This window comes from Lolium rigidum, chromosome 4, assembly GCF_022539505.1.
Source record: "Lolium rigidum isolate FL_2022 chromosome 4, APGP_CSIRO_Lrig_0.1, whole genome shotgun sequence".
Lineage (NCBI taxonomy): Eukaryota > Viridiplantae > Streptophyta > Magnoliopsida > Poales > Poaceae > Lolium > Lolium rigidum.
The window spans coordinates 73,854,917-73,874,802 of NC_061511.1; the positions used below are offsets into that span (position 1 = coordinate 73,854,917).

General features: G+C 46.0%; 2 protein-coding genes across 2 annotated transcripts; both read left to right on the top strand.

The window, feature by feature from the left end:
- The first annotated feature begins 14,333 nt into the window (after window positions 1-14,333).
- On the top strand, window positions 14,334-15,508 carry LOC124647239 (1-aminocyclopropane-1-carboxylate oxidase homolog 4-like). Its single transcript, XM_047187205.1, has 2 exons — window positions 14,334-15,152; window positions 15,245-15,508. Exons 1-2 carry the CDS (start codon window positions 14,334-14,336, stop codon window positions 15,506-15,508), a joined length of 1,083 nt encoding a protein of 360 aa, XP_047043161.1.
- Window positions 15,509-17,723: 2,215 nt separating this feature from the next.
- On the top strand, window positions 17,724-19,328 carry LOC124706208 (cytochrome P450 CYP99A1-like). Its single transcript, XM_047237858.1, has 2 exons — window positions 17,724-18,623; window positions 18,699-19,328. The coding sequence occupies exons 1-2, from the start codon at window positions 17,724-17,726 to the stop codon at window positions 19,326-19,328; spliced, it is 1,530 nt and encodes a 509-aa protein (XP_047093814.1).
- Window positions 19,329-19,886: the final 558 nt, after the last annotated feature.

A 19,886-nucleotide genomic window follows, 5' to 3' on the forward strand; every position in this document is an offset into this window, starting at 1 on the left:
GTAATAATGCATCATAATAGAGATAATAAAGAATTATCGCACTAAAAGATATGGTTGTTGTATTCTCAATTGAATATACACCATATTTTTAGAGAATTCTTTACTAATCCTATTTGACTCCTAACGTTTGGTCCCATTTACTAGGTTCCAACCTAAGGTCAAAGCTTTTGCTCTGATACCAACTGTGGTGACCCTGCATACCACTGCATGTTGTAGTATGCCAGTCGTTGATATAACATTCACGAAGTACCATTCCGCAAATATTACATCCCTCAGATTAGTACAACAGAACATAGCAGGGTCCATAACTCATTCACATATTATTACAATTAACATACACATGTCGTCTTGGAGCTCCTCTTGGGTCCTAAGAGGAAAACTCCTGGGTTCGAGGTGAACCCAACTTAACTTACAATACCAGAGTTTCATTAAACTAAACATTTATTCCATCGAGCAGCTAAATACTAAGAGTTCAGGCTGCTCGGGTACTACAACTAGCGAATATCCCTAGGCTTGTTCTCCTCCGGAAGCCTCTCCGGATCCGTAGACGATGAGGTAGTCTACGCCTTCAACTCCTCCTGAGAGGTCTGGTTCTTCGTAGCCGATGATCTCGGCTCCTTCATTGTTGTCGTAGTCCTCCTCCAGACGATTCAGACAATCTAAGCATGGGATTTAAGAGTGGTATGAGTACGAGCGTACTCAACAAGTTCATTATAGATAAGAGGTGTTTAATGCACTAGCTACGATGTTAGACCGGAAAGTCTAATACCAATGCAAGTTTTGGTAAACATTTCTTCAAGAGATTGCTTTTATTCCAAAGAGCTATGTCCGTCGGCCTTCACCGGTTTACTAGAACTTCATGGAGCTCCTTTCCGGCCGCGTTCGCAGTTCCTCAATCCCGGAACAGGGAGTGACGAGTCACGGTTCTTTACACTCGCAGAGGTGTGTTGCTTTACCCATAAGAGATCTTAACCTTGGTGCCAACCGGGCAGCTTTCCCGTCCACACTTCCTTCGGTGTGAGGCCCGGTATAAGGTCTAGCCAATCATGTTCCTCCGCTACCTCGAACACCCACCCTTTGTTGCATGCGCCGACCCTGGGTCCACGTCGGTCCCATTATTCCCGTAATTTCAGGGTGGACCCCGACCACGACAACGATGGCCGGGCTCTACCATACACTCCTACGCCGGTGGCTGCAACCCATCATAGACCGCAATACCGTGGGGACTTAAGGCTTCCCCAACCTACCGCTTGTTCTTCGAACGACAAGTGTCTACGGACCGTGCCGTGGGGACTTAAGGCTTCCCAGCCTACCGCTTGCCGCCGACAGATACAAGTGTCTACGGTAAAGCGCATCCGTTGATGAACGAGAGGTGGAAACACTTTTGACTACTCCGTCCCACTCCGGATCTTATGGTTAACACGGGTATTACGGCACAAGAATCATCGGCGACATTTGTTGTTTAATCCTAGATGGATATAAACCCGTGCAATGGAACCTCCACCATATCAACACAATCCATGGTTCCATTGCCCACCACATAGTCATATTCATAGTTATGAAAGTAGTGGTTTTGATTTTTGTGCAATAGTGATAACCATAATACTTTGCAAGTAATTTGATAAAAATACTCAAATGACATGAGCAAGTGATGAACTTGCCTGAACACTGCAAAGTTTTGCAGCTGGAAGGTGTGGACTGACCCTTGTCCTCTGTCTCTGAAAAATAGCATCATTGTCCGATAAGGGCAATGGTTAAAGAAGCAATTATGCATGATTCCAGTTTTAGGGTTTGTTCCCCCCTTCCGATGTCGTTGTTATTTTATGAGAGGTTAATACTAAGATAGATTTGGAGATACTATATTTAGTGTAAATACAACCTTGAAATGTTGTCAAGGTGTTTTGAAGTCCAAATGCATTAATGGACTTATTTTTATTATTGAAAATTATATGTGTGATTTAAATGATTATTTAAATCCTCAAATTAAGACTCATTCTTAATTGTCTTCAAAAATTATCTTTGATATTTTATTTAGATAGAGAATTTTATGCTGATCTATTTTCATATTTTTAATTATTTTTTTAGAGCTATTTAACATTTCTTACATAATTTCAAAGTTTACGTATTTCTTGGAATTAGGAAATGACCTAAATGCCCTTGGGCCCCACCTGTCGGGGTGGCCCAACGGGTTAGGTCTCACCCGAGCCACCCTTTGGGCTCGGTCGGCCCATTCGTCCTCTCCCCTCTCCTCGCGCGAAACCCTAACCTCTCCCTTGCTCTCGCGACACCGTGGTCGCCTCGCCGTCGCCGAATTATTCCGACCGCCACCGGCCGTCCCCGCCGGCGAGATCGGTCGCAATCGAATGGCCGCACGATGGCGCACCGATCGGTCCGCGCCGATCTGTGTTTCCTCGCCGCCACCGTTCTTCCCCAACATCTCTGCGACATGACCGAGGGTTTCCGCGGCCACCTCGTCGCAGCCGTCGATCCTGGCGCCGTGGCGTGGCCGTGTGCCCCGTCGTGGTTGCGCTGGAGCCCTGCGCCTCGGCGACCGCCTGGCTTGGCCGCGGCTTGGTGCTGCCGTGGCCGGTCCGTGCCGCCGTGCCGCCATGGCACGCTGTGGTGCTGCTGCTCCATGTATGTGCGCCGCCTATACTTCTTCTACTTGATCTCCTTCTTCTCCTCCTCTCCTTCGTCTAGCTTGGTCACAGGCTTACCGTGCCTCATAGTGGTACGGCCATGCCGTGATGCTGCTGCTGTTCTGCTTGTGTTGCTGTACTGCTATGCTGCTCGTGCTGCTGTGTTGCTGTGCTGCTCATGCTCGTTCAAGCCACCGCCTCTACTTTCCTTGGCCATTGTTGCCCTGACCATTCCAGTGCTTACTATTCATGCTAGGTTCCTCCCTGTGCCTCTATCTTGTTCCTATGCTTGCCTGACACTCATGTGTGATCATGGATACTTTACTGGCTTAGCTGTAGATTGCTATTATTGCAAATTTGCAAGTGCCAGTGTTGTTGTGGCTATTTCTTGTGCTCTAACTCATGAACCTGCTTTCCTGAGCATTACTGTTAGCTTGATGGTATGATTCAGTGATGAACATGAAGTATTTTACTTGTTTGTTATGGTTCAGTGTACCTCATGTATTTGATGTGCTTCTGGATACAATTATAAATGATTTATGTAATTGTCTGTGATATAACTGTTGCTTAACTGTGGCTATTTTATTTATATGATTCATGGATTGCTGCCAGACTTGCCCTTGTCAAGCTTTTGTATGCTAAGGCAAGCCCTGATGATCATATAATCATCTGTGCTTGATGATTTTCTGCTGTCCTATGGCTTGTGTTTCATCGATGCTTTTACTTGACCTGTGTGGCACTCAAGCATGTGCCTGGTGCATGCTCTTGCTTACCCCCAGCTACTCGTGGCTTGCGAGTGATCTTCTAGATCATGAGCAAGTGTATGTATTACTTGGTTGCTTGTGTATTTCAATTATCTGTCTAGTTTGGCTTAATCACATGGATAATTGATGTGAACCTGCTCTGCAGTTATGATCATTTCATTGAGTTTGGTAGGTTTAGATGGATGCCAACACTTGGTTGTGTACCCTAGCCCTCCTTTTGAACCCTACTTGGGTGATGATATCTCGTGCATGGCTTCTTTGTTGGAATTGGTTAAGTGGTTGAGGTGATCCTGGCGGTATTCATGTGCTGCCTCGGGATGGCTCCCCTATTTGGTGGCTTTCTGTGATGGATAGATGCTCACTGGCTAGTCACTTAGTGAATTTCCAGTAGCCTTGATGTTGAAAATTAGGATAGGCACATGTTGCCTGTCAATCTGATGGTTTAGCTAGGTCAATAGGTGCTTTGTGATTCTGAATGGCTGCAAGGAGTAAATCCATGCTGGATTTCTCTGGTTTTGACACTGTGTTGTCACAACCAGTGTTCCCTGGTTTATTTTCCTTTTAGCCTTGGTTGTACTTGCTGGCACCAATTGGTTTAGTAACCAAATGATGATACACCCAGGGTTTTCTACCCTTCTGTGCTCCTGTGATGCAAGCATGCTTAAGTATGAGCAAGATATGATCTTGCTCAGGCTCTTGTGTGGTATACCTCACTCCAGCTCCTAGAAAGGTTGTTGGTGTAGAGGGTTTGCTTCTGTGATGATCTTATGCCTGCCCTGCTCCTCCTGACTTGCTTGGTGATGCTTGGTTGATTTCCGGTGATGGGGAATAGGTGAGACAGCTCCGGCTGTTCACCTGTTCTTGGTGTTCTTGAGCTGTTCTTGCTAGTTCTTACACTGAAGCTTGTGTCGATGCTAATGACTAGGGTTTTTGGTGGGAAAAGTCTTTATATGGCTGGCCCTAGCTTCTATGGTCGACAGCACGGCCTGGCATGTGTTGGTGACTCCTCACTGTGTTGTGTGTGTGTGTTGCATGCACACAGCCTTGTGAGCGGGCTGTGTGTGTGTGTACACCAGATGCTTTGCACTTGGGCTTTGAGAGGATTGGCTCGGCAGAAACTTGATCATATCCTCTTCATTTCCATTATTTGCTAACCTGCCAAGTGGCTATGCCACTTGGCATAACACTTGTTTTATTTTCTTTGTGTTTGTGTGCAGGGATCAAGAATTGATCAAGATGATCCAGAAGATCATCAAGTCCAAGATCAAGTGAAGATGTTCTTGTAGTATTAGGATATTTAAATAACTTGTAATTTTTCCTTTTAATTTGTCTATTTCTTCAATTCTTGTAATGTGTTGTAATTCAATAATTCAATTCTGAATATTGTAAAAGACAATGTATTATGTGTGTGATTATCAATAAAGCTCCAATTTTCCTTAATGAGTTTTATATAGTTGTTTTACTATTTATATTCCTAATTACTTATAATTGTTTATTGAATTATCTCAAGTTTGAATTATGAGATAACAATTTGATGTTTGAATTTGAAATTCAAATTCAACTTTAAGTTTGAATTCAATCATGCAACTTAATTTTGAATTCAATCATGCAACTTAAGTTTGTGATGCAACATCCCTTCTCTCTTCTCCAAAACCCTAGTTTAGTTGAATAAGAGCAAGTTTGTCGCACCCTCGAAACCCTAACCCTGTAAGGTGTCGAGAGAGAAACTTGTTCCCCTTCGATGCAGTTTTTGTTTAAAAGCGCGAAATTTCCCCGTAAATTACAATGCAATGCACATCCCTTTCTAAAATCTACCCCTCGATCGTCTCTAAACCTGGGACATTACAGTACGCGGCGTTCCAGAGTGCTAGGAGCGTGGTGGAAATTTCCGGAGGGCGCAACGGCTGCGAGACATCTCCGTTTTTTGTTGATCCGACCATGTTGACATTGTTTCTCTTTTCTTTCTTTTATGTTTTCTTTTGGGCGTGCTTGTGCTGATGCCCCAGCAAGTTGTATCGGGTTGTTGCTATATTAATATAGTGGGGTGAAAGCCTATTTCGAGGAAAATGGAAGTGGTACTTTGAGCTTCCATTTTTCTCCCTCACTTTCTAGACAATTTTGAGCTTCCATTTTTCTTCATGCGAGAAATTATGTGGCGCGGGTCGATCTTAGCCATACACGTGGCAGCCTGGTAAAAACATTTTACAATTTATTTTGAAAACAAGGAAGTTACTGCGAGCGTGCCGAGAATGTCGGAGAACGTGCGAGCCCCACTTGCACGACATGGGGGAAGAGGAGAGAATTTGGACCCACAAAACATTGGTCCATCAACAGTCGTGTCTTCCTGAGGCGACAACACATGGTTTTCGTCAGCATCAACGGCATGATTGAACAAGTCTTCGAGTTGCCAAGACAATATATGGTCAGAAGTAAAAAATCGGAAGCCTATGTCCAGCTGCAAGCATCCGTCCATATGCTCGGGGGCTACTCTTATCAGCAGTATTTGTAGCGACCTCACCTTTTTTAGGGTTCCGATCTCTGTGCATATCTGTGCTAGTCCCTGGATCAATCGCTAGCACACACAGTACAAGATGTAATACCAAGAAACAAAGGTCTTTATTACATCGTATGATCCAGAATTTACATAAAGGATTACAAATTGCATAGCACAAGGCTAGCATATCATCAGAGTTTCACAACGAATAAACATAGACATCATGGAGTCCTTCGTCTTCATGTGCCACAGACGAGCATGTTGAGGATAGACTCGTAACCCCTAACGTTTCCTTACTCATCGTCTGAAAAACCTGCAACATGATACGTTGAAGCCACGAATGGTCAATACATTTGAATTGTATTGGCAAGGACACTTTTGTGGACTCAAAAGGCATCCTATACCTACGTGCACATCTGGCTGGTAGAGCTCAGGTTCATTTTGCATAAAGCCAATTTTTCCCTATCATTTATCAAAACATTTTTTTTCGATCTAATTTACATTGGTAAATCCCCAATGTAACAATTAACAGTACCATTGGTAAAGCCCCAATGTACCTTCCTACCCTTGTTCACCCATTCAAATTTTATTTAAGAAATTGGGATGAGGAGATCTTCGAACAAGGACTTGTCGGTTCGCTCAAGTTGTCCATAACCGGGGACACGGCTAAGTACTTAGATTTTACACTCTCGAGAGGTTGTACACCTTTACCCACATGGCCAGGTCAATCCTTCTACCTCGTTGCACATTTTGCTTAAGGACAGGTGTAGACCGTGGCCGAGACCTTCCGTGTGTAATCGCCCGAACCATTCCCTAAGGGCCACGCCCCCACCTACGATATCCCTCTACCACCACCTGGCCCCTAGGATCCGGGTTCATACAACATACTTTGTCAAGCCAGAGCCATAGTAGCATGTGGTTGTACGTGAAGCTAATGAGCAAGGTTTGTCTACAATCTCTTTAAGCCTGGGTGACTTTCCGCAAGTGTGCACTAGCACCAGGGTCTTGCCCCCCTGATACAGCCATCCTCTCCATAACTCCACCATTCACCCAGGTAATTCATTAAACTTAGTTGTTTTTCCTTAACCTCTATCAAAACATTTTCCATGGCATAGCAGGTAACAACTAAATTTAATGGCGGCTAAGGCAGTCTAGGAGTGGTGTAGCTAAACTACTAGGATTTAATAGCAAGCAAAAAGCAGAAACCCTAGACATGTCTACTATAAAAACACTACGTGCAAGAATTAAAACTGGGACTTTTGGTGTGTGTCACTTGCCTTGGTGAGAGGAGGAGTTGGTACACTCTTCGCAGAAACACTCGTTGCAATCAGCACAATCACAATCTACAAACAAATATTTTTACTCCATAAACACATAGCAACACATATACAATCGCTAATAAAAATATGGATGCAATATGTAGATTGACATGAACAACACACTTAATATGTTCTCTTGTTTTCAACTATATGCATGATGCCATGGCAAAATTTTAGTGTTGAATTAATTATTAAAAATATTTCCTATCATTAGAAAAGATCTACAACACTAAACAAATACTACAAGAGAAATGTATAAGTAACATTTTTATTTTCTAATGCTACTGTACAGGGGGTTCGAATCTCTGCTAAATGCAAAAGGAATTACTTAAATATATTTTGTAGAACTATTTATACTCTATTTTAGTTTCTACAAAAAACTGTGTATAAACATGATGCAAAAGTGCAATATTATGTATCTACTGTATCCTAAACGTTTTTATGAATCCAGGAACACGAAGTTCGCTAAATTTGGATGAACAAAACTAAAGATATGATTTTTACAAGGTTCTATGTTTCTCTGTCCAATATATACGAAAATTAGACTGGATATGACAATTGGCTGATTCTGATTGGTTCATACCCCTTCATCTAAGTGGTCTAGTTATAGCGTTAGGATCTAGATCGTGTGGTTGCCAGGAGAATGAGCAAAGAAGAAAAGGAAAGAGACTTCAGCCATACATACGAGAATCAGACGTTGTGTAAGGCCGGTGCCAGCGCAGGCGGGAGCGGAGGCGGTAGCGGCGGCGACGGGGCGGGAGAGGGGCGGGAGGCGGGCGGGACTGGAGCGGCGGGCGGCCGGCGGGCTCGCCGGCGGTAGCGCCCGCTACCGCCCGGCCGTCGCCCGCGTTGGCGGCGAGATGGAGGCGAGAGCGGGGCGGGAGGCGGGGCGGCGCGATGGCGACGCGGCGAGAGGAGGGCGAGAGGCGGGGCGACGCGGCGAGCGGGGCGGGAGGCGGTTTTTTTCTTTTTCTTTTTTTCTTTCCTTCTTTTATTCTTTAAATGTCGGTTTTTATTTTATTTTCTTTCCTTCTTTTATTTTCTTTCCTTTTTTTACTCTTTCAGTTCGAAATACAAACACAAGTACACACTTGTCATATAGGCTATTTAGAAAAACAAGAAACATAATTTGTATTTTTATTAATTATTATGTAATCGGTAATATTTTTTGTTGAATACTTTTTTTGCATTATTTTGAATGTCTACAAAAATTCGGGTGAAATAACTTAATGTGAAAAAGAAATGGTGATGTGGAGGAGAGAGAAGTGAGAGTGGGGACTATAGCCCATGACGGCAAGGTGGGGTGAGAGTGGGGTGAGAGTGAGACAAAAGCTGACGTGGCGGGGCGGGAGTCGGGCGGTGCATTGGCACCAGCCTAATATGTCGTCGCGGTGGTAGAGGACATCGACGTTCTGGCGATACTGGCGATGGTGGAGCAGATCACGGCGCTTGAATTGACAAGACGAATTTGATGGTGAAATCGCAGACGTCGTGGTACACTGGTTCTCTGGTAATCGCTCGCCGGAAAACTGTCCCGCGGACGTGTTCAGAGACGAAGATGGCGTCGTCGCTGTGGTGTACCAAAAATCACGAAACAAAGCTTGAGATGTGCGCAAGGAAGAAATAGGAAGTTTGGAATAAACTAGAGATCAAAAGATGGACCGTGCTCACCGCAATCGACGATTTACCGCGACGGTGCTGCGGACTTTCGAGCTCAAATTCGAGCAGCCTGGAGGCTCTCTAGGCGTGCCCTTTGGGGGGAAATGAAGAGGAAGATGTGGGGTTTAAGTACAAACAAACGGCGCATCAAATGGTGGATTAATTCGGCCGAAATCAATTTGACAAGAAACGCCAGAAACGGACGCGGTCGTGCGTGCGCTGTGCGTGCCCTGTGTGGTTGCTGAATCTTGAAGAAGATGGTGATGTGGCACTAGGACCCACACGTCAACAGAAAAAAGAAAGGAAGGAGATACGTGGGGTTCTGGCTTTGCAATTTGTTGAACGTGGTGTCCTCGCGGGTCGTGGCCTGCATGACTTCGCCTGGGAGCTCCTTGTATTGCTTGGCTGATGCACCGCTCTTTTTTTTCTTTTTCTTCTAATTCGTTTTCCGATTTAGTATTTGGAAATCATTTAAAAATCGAATTTGACTAAAAGTAAGTCAAATTAAGTCGGAAAAATATAAATAAAATATCAACGGATTTCTTATTCAATGAAGATTATTTTGGTACCACTTTTAAAACATTTTAAAAAATTTGAATTTGGCTCAACTTTTTCCTAAGGAATGCAAAGATGCCATGATGCTTATGAATGCAATGCATGTTTTTGAAAACTCCATTTTTAGAAAAAAAATTTAAGTAACACCATATTTTTCTATTTCATTGTAAATTTTAAATCAAGACAACCATCCAAGCTTAAATTTTATATTTATTTCACATTTCAAAATTTGGAAAATTTTGGGATGTGACAGTATTGAATATACTTCTAATAAGACGAAGTAATGATGATGAAAATATAGAGTTGGTTAAATAGCAAAAGTTGAACCTACACCCAAGTGCAAACACTCGGATGTAGCCTCGGGGGATACTCTCATCGGGAGCGCTTATCGCGTACCCGATGAAATATGGAAGTAAAAGGAAAAAAAATTGACAAGACAATATAGAATGAAGCCGAAGAATCTTAATCAATCTACGTACATCTTTGAGTTACATATAACTCATCATGTACTTCCCATCGGGAGTCAAGATATTATTCACTATAGTACATCGACCCGAAAAAATCGAGTATTCCATCAGCCGCACAAAGGTACTCGACAATATATTCTCAGAGCGCGTCCGTCGCGATAAAAACTCTGAATGTCGTAAACTCGCAAAAGGGTTACAAAGGTAAAACCTCAGGATCCATCCTGTGTGATGTGGCATCGCACACAAATGTGCTCTCCCACTTAATCCATATCAACAGACGTGAAGAAAATCCCAACTGACGCGTTGGTTGCTGGATAAAGTAGCTGGAATTCGATTCACGGTAAGTCCTGAAGCGGCACGTATTGAATTACACCAGTCTCATGCGTTGCATCGGTAGAAAAACCTTAATTATACATGTGCGTCGGTAAAATTTGATGGAGCCATTCATTTGCATAAGTTAGTCCTTTTAATTTATGAATCCTGAAATTATAACTAAATATGGCTATTATATTTTTAACTAATTGTTATTACTCTCCATTTTATTTTTAACTAATTGTTATTACTCCCTATTATTTTTAAAGAATTATTCATATATTATATTAAAAAAAGAAGCATCTCAATAATATACTCCCTCCATTTCTTGATATAGGCCATATAGTTTTTTGAGAGAAATTTCAAAATAAACTTCCAAAATTTGAATACGCATACTACCGACCCATACTCTACTGTTGTTTCGACGCTTCTCCCCTTGCTGGTCGCGCTACGTCCCGCAGCTTGCCGCACATGTGTTCGTTCTCGAGAACCAACTACCCTAGCGCCTTTTGCCAATAATCACCATCTCCTCCAGGTCCGGTGTGTGCGGCAGTAGCATCCGGCGAGCGGCGGACCTGATCAGTAGTAGGTCGATAAGTTAATTCCTCCCCGATCATGGTGATGCATCTTTTTCCCAGGCAGCTTGTCGAAACCACGGAATTTGCCTATATAAATTGGCAAAACTGCATATAAGGCAGCGATGTGGGACTAATAGGAGGAGTTACGGACGGTTTGGCTGGTTTATGTTGTCTCGCTGCTTTTGTTCCTGTGTGCTTTTGCCTGGCTGATCCAGTACAGATCAAAGCTGACCCACTCGACGCAAGCGAGCCCAGCGTGAGAACACCACGGAACAAAGCCCACACTAGCGGAGCGAACGTCCAGCGGGTGCGAGAGAACTGAACGAGCTGAGCCTTTCCCTACCCGATCGAGCACACGGCGGACCGGAACAAAACAAACTGAAACGTTTTCTTAATAACCGGTGGCACTGCCTGTAATTTTCATTAGAAAATAAGGGTAAATTTAAAATGGACGAAAAAATGGGAGAAACCTTACTTCCTTTATTAGTAGGTAAAGATAAAGATTAATCTACGCATAGACCAATCTAGTACCATCGTGGTGAACGGCGTATCAAAAACTAATGTGCAAAACCAAAATCATATGTCAGAGGAGAGGTAACAGATCATACCCTCATAGAATGAACTAGCAGAAGTTGTCGATGACGAGGTTGATGAAGATTCGAGCTGATATTTCGTAACTAGACTCGTTTAATTACGAGGAGATGTATTATCCCTCGAACCAAGTGGGTCGCATGTGCAACACCTCTATGGTATCCACATGTTCGAGATTAGCAACACCGTGTCGAAGTGTGATCAAGCACATGGTCGACGCGGGGACGTGTCGATGAAGATCCGGTAGCGCTTCCGCGAGTGCCGACTAATTGGATCTAGGTGGCGGTAGAACTCAAGCAGCACTTCTGGCTCGAGGCCGGAAGAAGAGGTGGTGATGGCGACGATCTATCAGCAATGGTGACTAGGGTGGTGACGCAAGGAGGAGGGTGGCAAGGGGGTGGCGACGGCCAATGGCTAGGGCGACAATAGTGTGGAGGTGGAGGCGGAGGTGCTATGGTTTTGGGTGGGTGGGTTGTACCGCTCGTTGTGTGCCGCCCTCCCATGTCCCTCGCCTTTTAAAGGGGTGATGACCGACTTGGGTGGGGGAGGGGGGTTAGAGTCCATCCGGACACCTCCCACCCAAACCAACTTGGGGGGGGGAGGGGGTAGTCCATCTCATTGGACTCTTTACTCTATGTATGCGCGGCCATGCCCCATGGTGCCCACACGAGCCTTCCCTTTTGAACTTTTTTGACCTTCCTAAAATATTTCAGACCCTTCCGCAACATTTCAGGAAGTTCCTAGATCCTTCTGGTACCTTCCATAAATCCTCGAAACTATTTCAAACACTCTCGGACACTTTTAGAATATTCCGAGACTTTTTGACCTTAGGAGCCACTTCCTTGCTTAATCTTCATTCGCGCGGACATTTTAAATATCGGTTAACCTTAAGTGTGTGATCCTGTGGGTTCAGATATGAATGACATGTCTGGAACAACCTTTTGCGGCATTGACCAATGTTGATCGCTTGATAAAGATCCCCATGCATAACACGAGCATCTTAGTCGTGTGAACCTTCAGTATTACTATTTGATACATGTCGTATTGCTTCTCGATAATTTACGTAGCCCAAGATGAAACTCTAGGTATCCTCGTTACCCGACATATACTCCTTTACTCATCCCACGCCATTGATGTTCATGTGACGTAACAACTTAGTCACGTGTCCAGACGATGACGAATAACATGATGCATGAGTGGGCGCCCAACGTATCTCCATCATCGGAGTAGCTATTCATGTAACCACATAATGTACACCATGACATATTATCCGGTATGCACGAAGTATGCACGAAGACCGTGTTTATTTTCACTCAGTTACGAGGTAACATTTGAAGATATCGTGACATCCATATTATTATCGTGCTTAATTTGGAGGACCACGAAATTACAGAAGAGTGGGCAGTTGGGCCTACAAAAAATAGGTTAGGCCTAGAAAAAAAAGGTCTAGTTGACACCAGACACTCATCTATATTTCAAGGCTAACTTCCCAAAATTTGGTTTTTACTGAACTAATACCCCTTGGCTGCGAATAAGGGTTACTTTTATTAAGTCAAACAAAGTAAATTTTGATAAAACTTAAAAAATACTATTATAACAACTATAACAGTGGAACTTTACAGTATGGTGCTCCCAAATAATGCACTCGCGTACCATGCACATTAGAATTCCATGATGGAGGGTAAGGTTCGAGCAATGACGTGGTAAGCTTGTGTCATCTTCCCTAAACTTCCGAAACTTCTGACCCTGCCCATGGGCACCCGATCTGTATTGATTTTGTCTTGCCGCCATCAGCATCGATCAGCAACCTCCGCCGTTCTGGTTGAGCGTACCAGGATCGCCCCTACCCCTGGGCATGACGTAGAGCCTTCCCTCGTTGTTGCTTCCCTCGTGATCGACCGTAGCGCGACACCGTTTAGGGGCCCTGCTTGTGCCGCCGCCATTCCGGTTGAGGGTCTCGGGTCTCCGTTGCCTACACGATCCATCTTAACTGCCCCCGTGTCGTCGTCAGCCAGTTGACCATCTCCCTTCAAGTCGGCATATGGGGAAACAACGTGTGTAGTCCTTCGATCTGTCGGAAAAACATAAAAGCGGCGACACTGTTCCATTCACCATTTAGGTGGGTTCTTTTTTCATTCATCATTCAATCGTTAAATGCTAAAGTGTGGATGGATTTCGGATTACACCCCGTACAGATATAATACATGCAAAAAAAAGAACAACAGAGCATTCAGATTCAGGACTTCTCATTCTTCATGGATCTCTGTCGGTCCCTATATATGCAAACCCATGTCGTGTTCAGAAATCATATGGCCTCGGAAAGGGTAGTATGCATTACAATCTGACAAAAGGAGAGTATATGCTTTACTGCAATAGCGAATGAATCTCTAAACCCATGGTAACCTTTTTTTAGGGTTTATAGTCTTAGACGCTTACAACAAATAATACATATATACACTTATCAATATAAACGCTAGCAGTAGGTGGGGCTCTCCACCCCTGCTGTTTTTACTTTGCTTCGATGTTGGCTGCTGAGCCTTTGACGCTATATTTCGTTATCTGCTGATAATGAAATTTGATCCAGTGAGATCGCTTGAAAAAAAAAACATATCAATATAAACGTATGCATACGAACACCTCTGAATACCTAGTGCAAAAGGCTGATCTGACGGGACTTGTGATTGATCGAAAACCGTCATTGACAATTGACATTGATGAGGTTGTTAGGCATCGTATCAATATCCTATGCCAAAGATCATGCTTGCACTACAGCATCCCGAATGGAGATGCTTTTGCACAAGCTCAATTGTCGTCTTCCGAACCGAGTATGATATTTCTTTAATCATGGATTGTTCATGCATTTACTTTCAGTTCAAGGAGCTGACCAACGATATAATATAAGCGAAGAGCCCGAGCTGGCCTCGGCAACCCCAACCTCCATTTCTGAGGATCGACATGGCCGGTGCAGCCGAGGTTTACGACTACGCGGCCGCGTTGGCCGAGTTCGACGCTTCCCGCAGCACCGTCCGGAGCCTCGTCGAGTCCGGGATCGCCTCCGTGCCACCTCTCTTCATCAGCACTACCAACTATCCACCAACGGACATCCTCGCTATCCCAACCGTTGACCTCTCTCTCCCGCTCTCGTCCTCGGCGCCGCTCGTCGGCGCCGCCGCGCGGACGTGCGGCTTCTTCCACGTCACCAACCACGGAATCGATGCCGGCGCCGCCGTGTCCGCCGTCCGGGCCTTCCACGAGCTGCCTCCCGCGGTCCGCTCCGCATTCTACTCGGTCGCGGCCGTGGAGGGCATGAGCTACTCCACCGTCCCCTACATGGACCGCAAAAGCTTCGACGGCCCTGGCCCCATCCTCCCCTGGCGCGTCTCTCTCCGGATTCTGCTGCAGCCGGCCGACCTTGGCCGTCTCCCCGCGCCATGCCGGGACGCGCTGGTGGAGTACCTGCGGTGCATCGAGGAGCTGGGAAAGAACATGGCCAGGCTGCTGTCCCAGGCGCTCGGGGTCGGCGCTGAGCGGTTGGAGACGGCGACGCAGGTGGAAGGCTGGCTGATGGCGTGCAACTACTACCCGCCATGCCCGGAGCCCGCGCGCGTGGAGGGCGCGGTGGAGCACACCGACCCCTCCCTCTTCACCGTTCTGGCACAGGACGGCATTGGAGGGCTCCAAGTGCGCATCAACGGCGGCGACAATGACGGACAGTGGGTGGACGTGCCGCCGGTGCCGGGCGCACTTCTCGTCAACGTTGGGGACGTGCTCAAGGTAATGGCCCATAGACAGAATTGCTCTTCGAGCCTTCTCTAACGTGGACATACCTAACTATATATATTTTCTTCCTTGGAATTACTCTCCAGCTTCTTTCCAACAACGAGTACCATAGCGTGGGCCACAGGGTGATGATCAAGTCTAGCCAAGATGCCAGGGCCTCCCTTGCGGTGTTCTTCAATCCTGCCATGAGCGGCGGCGACTCAAACTTGCTTGGTCCTCTCCAGGAGCTTATCACAACAGAAAAGCCGGCAATGTACCGGAGTTTCACCATGACAGAGTTCATGGATTCCAGAAGGAAGTTTGGCCATGGTAAACTGTCGACCGACCAATTCAGAATCGCACTTGAATGAATCCTCCTGCTCATATACGTTGGGAGCTGGGTCTTGACTTCAAGTTTGGGGCGGGTGTTCTACAGTCCCGAGTTGCAATATTCAAGTACTCAGTATTATTTTTATTTACAGGGTGATATATTGTATAAGTACAGAAGAAAATGGCATTGCCTCTTGCTTCATGTTTTCTCCGCGCGTGTGTGTGTTTTCCTCTTAGGATTGAAAACAATGTGTTGATTTTTTTTTCGTACTAACAACAATTGCTACTGCTAGGAGAACCCGGATTGTGACAACTGACAAGACTAGGAAAAAAAATTGGGGGTGGATTGTAACGGCTCTTACGGCATGCATAAGTATCAATGTTGAGACAAATGTGTTTTTAGTCAATATATGAAGAAACTATGCTCGGAGCATGGTGTGTGCGCCTGATTACACTTCGATTCAGTAAGATCCTTTACTAGTAATGCTTTTATGAAACCATCTACAACTTGATCCTTGCTAGAGATTAGCTTGCTGTCTAGCCGTTTATTTGGCTGCCAAGAAATTAGACCAGCCCACAGGGAACCTCAATTCCAAATGGAACCCTATCATTTTTCTAGATTAACTAGTGAGGCCAGCGTAGGTTTTCTCGTTTGTTTTTGTAGCTACGCTGGTGATCGAAGCGGGACTCGTGTGTGGGGAGGCTGCCGCTGATGCGGGACTCCCCATCCTAGAAGCGGCCGCCAACGCGGGACTCGCCGGCGTGGAGACGGCCACCCTTCACCTCCCACGGGCTGGTTAATACATGTTCCTTCAACACCTCCGCCATTTTTTCCCAGTGCTGCTCGGTCCTCCATTGTTCGGTTCTCCAGCACTGCCGCTGTACAGGGTTATGCCTATAGCCATCAGTTCAATGCTCTAGCGTCGCAACCTTCTTGACCTCCCTCCTCATCGCATCCCCGAGCGCATCCACGGCGCGCTGCCTCCAACCTCCAGCCTAGCAAGCCAGCCGGCGTCCCCACCTCTCAACCACTTCTGGTAAAAATGCTTAAAAACTGGTGGTGATTTGTTGTCCTAAGAACATAAAATCATACCATTTGATAATTTTAGCTTGAAAAGTGGCAGTTTTATGCCAATAACTCTCTTTACGATCCTTTAAAGATGGTTTTTTTTCTCTACTAGTAGCATTCCCACTTCAATGCGAAGGGCCTCGTCCAATTGTTGGATCCAAGATGGATGGTCTGGATAATTTAGGATGTCGAGATGGTTGTGTAAAAATGGTGTCGAGCTAATTTGGGATCATGTTGGCAAAGAAGTTAGATGCTTTTGTATGTGGCAACAAGTTGTCCCCAAAAAAAATTTGCGTCACGGTGCAGTGACACGTAAAGTAAAAACATCCATGATGAACACATCCTCATCAATGCAAATCAGACAAATCCGCGAGAAATTATAAAAAAAACATAAGTTAAACTCATCCCCATCAATCCATCCAACTTCAACTCCATGAACATGAATTTGTTTCTTCAAATCCAAGAGACATGGTTGTAGATTGTGGATTTCGAGATCGTGGGGTAGAGCATAGGACAGAGGAGGGGATAGTGGATGGGGATTGGGATGGGTTAAGGTGAGGAGCATAGAGCACGGTAAGATTTGTTTTCTATTTCGGATCCATTATGACAGGCCATAAGTGTAAACATATTTCACCAATTCCTAAAATGGATGGGCAAGATAGGTCGGAGACGTCTAGCTGTTTGTGGAAAAAACCATATATACCTTATTCGGCATCATGTTGGCAAAAGAAGTTAGATGCCTTGTACATGTGGTGACAAGTTCTCCCTCAGATTTGTTTTGCATCGCTGCGGTGACATTGACATGTAGAGGCCTAATAGAGCAGTTAGAAGTTACTAAATTCAAATAACATACTAGCAATAATGTAGTAGCTAACGAACGTAGTGTAGCTGACACTACTTGCAAGATGCTGGGCAAGAAGAACATGACACGGCAGGATTATAAATGACCATCAAAATTTGTCCTGGCACGTAGCATAAAAGAGCTGTTAACTTAGTATACTATTGCAACAATGTAGCTGACACAAGTTGAGCGGAATGTCATGGAGGAATATCCTCTTGTTCTGATAAATCGCAATCAAATATGACATGGCAAGGATTATAAATCACCATCAAATGAACATGCATTCCACGGCAAGGCCTATAAATCGCCATTAAATCTTGTTCTTCTTACCATGCAAAGCTGAAACATGGAGGTAACCGCAGCCACAGTCCTCCTCTTCCTCTCTCTGATTTCGTTGGTGATCCTTGTGTACTTACTCCACCGCAAATCTTCACATAATTCCAAGAAGAATCGGCCTCCCGGTCCACGGTTTCTCCCATTTATCGGGAACCTCCTCCACCTCGTCACCGCGCAGCCGCAGGTCGCACTATGGGACCTGGCCAAGAAGCACGGCCCGGTGATGTACCTGCGGCTGGGCCACGTCGACACGGTGGTGATCTCCTCACCGGCGGCGGCGCAGGAGGTGCTCCGGGACAAGGACCTGATCTTTGCGTCACGGCCGAAGATGCTCGCCACGGATATCATCCTCGACGGAATGGACCTCGCCTACGCGCCACACAGCGCATACTGGCGGAAGCTGCGCAAGCTGTGCATGACCGTCCTCCTTGGCGCGCACAAGGTGCGGCAGCTGGCGCCTCTCCGGGACAGAGAGACGCTTTCCCTGATCAGGAAGGTTGCCGCAGCCGGACAGGGCGGCCAGCCGGTGAATCTCGAAAGGCTGCTCGTGCCGTGCTCGATCGCCATCACCTGGAAGGCGACGCTTGGGCAGCTGTGCGGCGGTGAGCTCCAGGAACAGTTCATGTCGGTCGTCAACGTAGCGGTGACGGAGGGTTCTGGTTTCTGCGCCGCAGACCTCTTCCCGTCACTGTGGTTTGTGGACGTCGTCACTGGACTGAGAGGCCGGCTGAGGAGAGCGCGCCGGCAGCTCGACGACGTGTTCGACATGATCATCACTGAGCACGAGGAGCGGCAAGAAGAGGGCAGGAAGACCGGGGATGAAGACCTTCTGAGTGTCATGCTTAGGATGAAGGACGAGGCGGACCTCGAGATCCCCATCACCGCTGCAACAATCCAAGCAGTCACATTTGTAAGTGTTGAAATGCTCACATATTGCAACATGTATTTCTTCTTTAACTCTCACATATTCAACGTTAACCTGTAGGACATGCTCATCGGAGGGACAGAGACGACGTCATCATCTGCAGAGTGGGTCATGTCAGAGCTCATGAAGAACCCTGAGGTGATGGCCAAGGCGCAGGCAGAGGTGCGGCGAACACTGGACGGCAAGAGCCCACATGACCATGAAGGCCACATCAACGAGCTAAGCTACACAAGGTTGGTGATCAAGGAGAGCATGAGGCTGCACCCCGCGCTGCCGCTCTTGATTCCCCGTCTCTGCCAGGAGACCTGCAACATCGGCGGGTTCGAGGTCGCAAGGGGCACCAAGGTCATTGTCAATGCGTGGGCTGTGGCACGGAGCCCCGAGCATTGGCGTGACGCGGACCAGTTCAGGCCGGAGAGGTTCGAGGATAGCGTGGCAGACTACAAGGGTTTGCAGTTTGAGTACATCCCGTTTGGGAGCGGACGGAGGATGTGTCCTGGTGATACCTTCGGGCTCGCCGTGCTGGAGCTCATGGTCGTCCGACTTCTCTACTACTTTGACTGGAGTCTCCCCCACGGAATGAAGCCGAATGAGCTCGACATGGACATGGTCGTCGGTGCAACGGCCAGGAGAAGGAACCACCTGCAATTGGTGGTGTCGCCCTACAAGGAGCTTCCCTCGGAAATTTGAAGGCGCTGTTCAGCTGGTCGATGTAGAATCTCCATAAGCTTTGTGATTGTGCTAATTTTGGCCAGTATATAAACTACTTCTTGAAAGTGGTGCTGTTCAATAACTAAAAAGTTCTCCATCGTTTTATATTTGTGTATATATTAGCTATGCACTTTTCATCGTCAAGTAGAGGTTGCATATATGGCGGTGTATATAAATGTTGCTGCTCGCCCTCTAACTTGTCCCTTTACTGCAAGGGGTTATGGGATCAAGCTGGAAAGCTTGGTTCAAAGTGTCAGTTCGGAAATGGAAGGAAGAAACATTATTGTGCTGATACTTGGACTGGCCCTTGAAACTCGGTTTGCGATCAACAAGGAACGGGGTGGAGTCGAGCCAGTTTATGTGTTGGTAAAAACTATGAAAGATGGATGAGATGAACTTATTTTGATGAGGGTAGATAGGGTGCTGTGATGACGGTGAGATCACCAATTCTACATGTAATTTTGAGCAATAGAACAAGATATATCACTCCGTCCAAATCATATTGTTGTACGTAGAACACTTTCAGCAATACATGAA

Coding starts and splice junctions, on each gene's coding strand:
- LOC124647239 (XM_047187205.1), top strand. CDS start 14,334: ATGGCCGGTGCAGCCGAGGTTTACGACTACGCGGCCGCGTTGGCCGAG. Junction 15,153..15,244: donor ACGTTGGGGACGTGCTCAAG/GTAATGGCCCAT, acceptor ATTACTCTCCAG/CTTCTTTCCAACAACGAGTA.
- LOC124706208 (XM_047237858.1), top strand. CDS start 17,724: ATGGAGGTAACCGCAGCCACAGTCCTCCTCTTCCTCTCTCTGATTTCG. Junction 18,624..18,698: donor CAATCCAAGCAGTCACATTT/GTAAGTGTTGAA, acceptor GTTAACCTGTAG/GACATGCTCATCGGAGGGAC.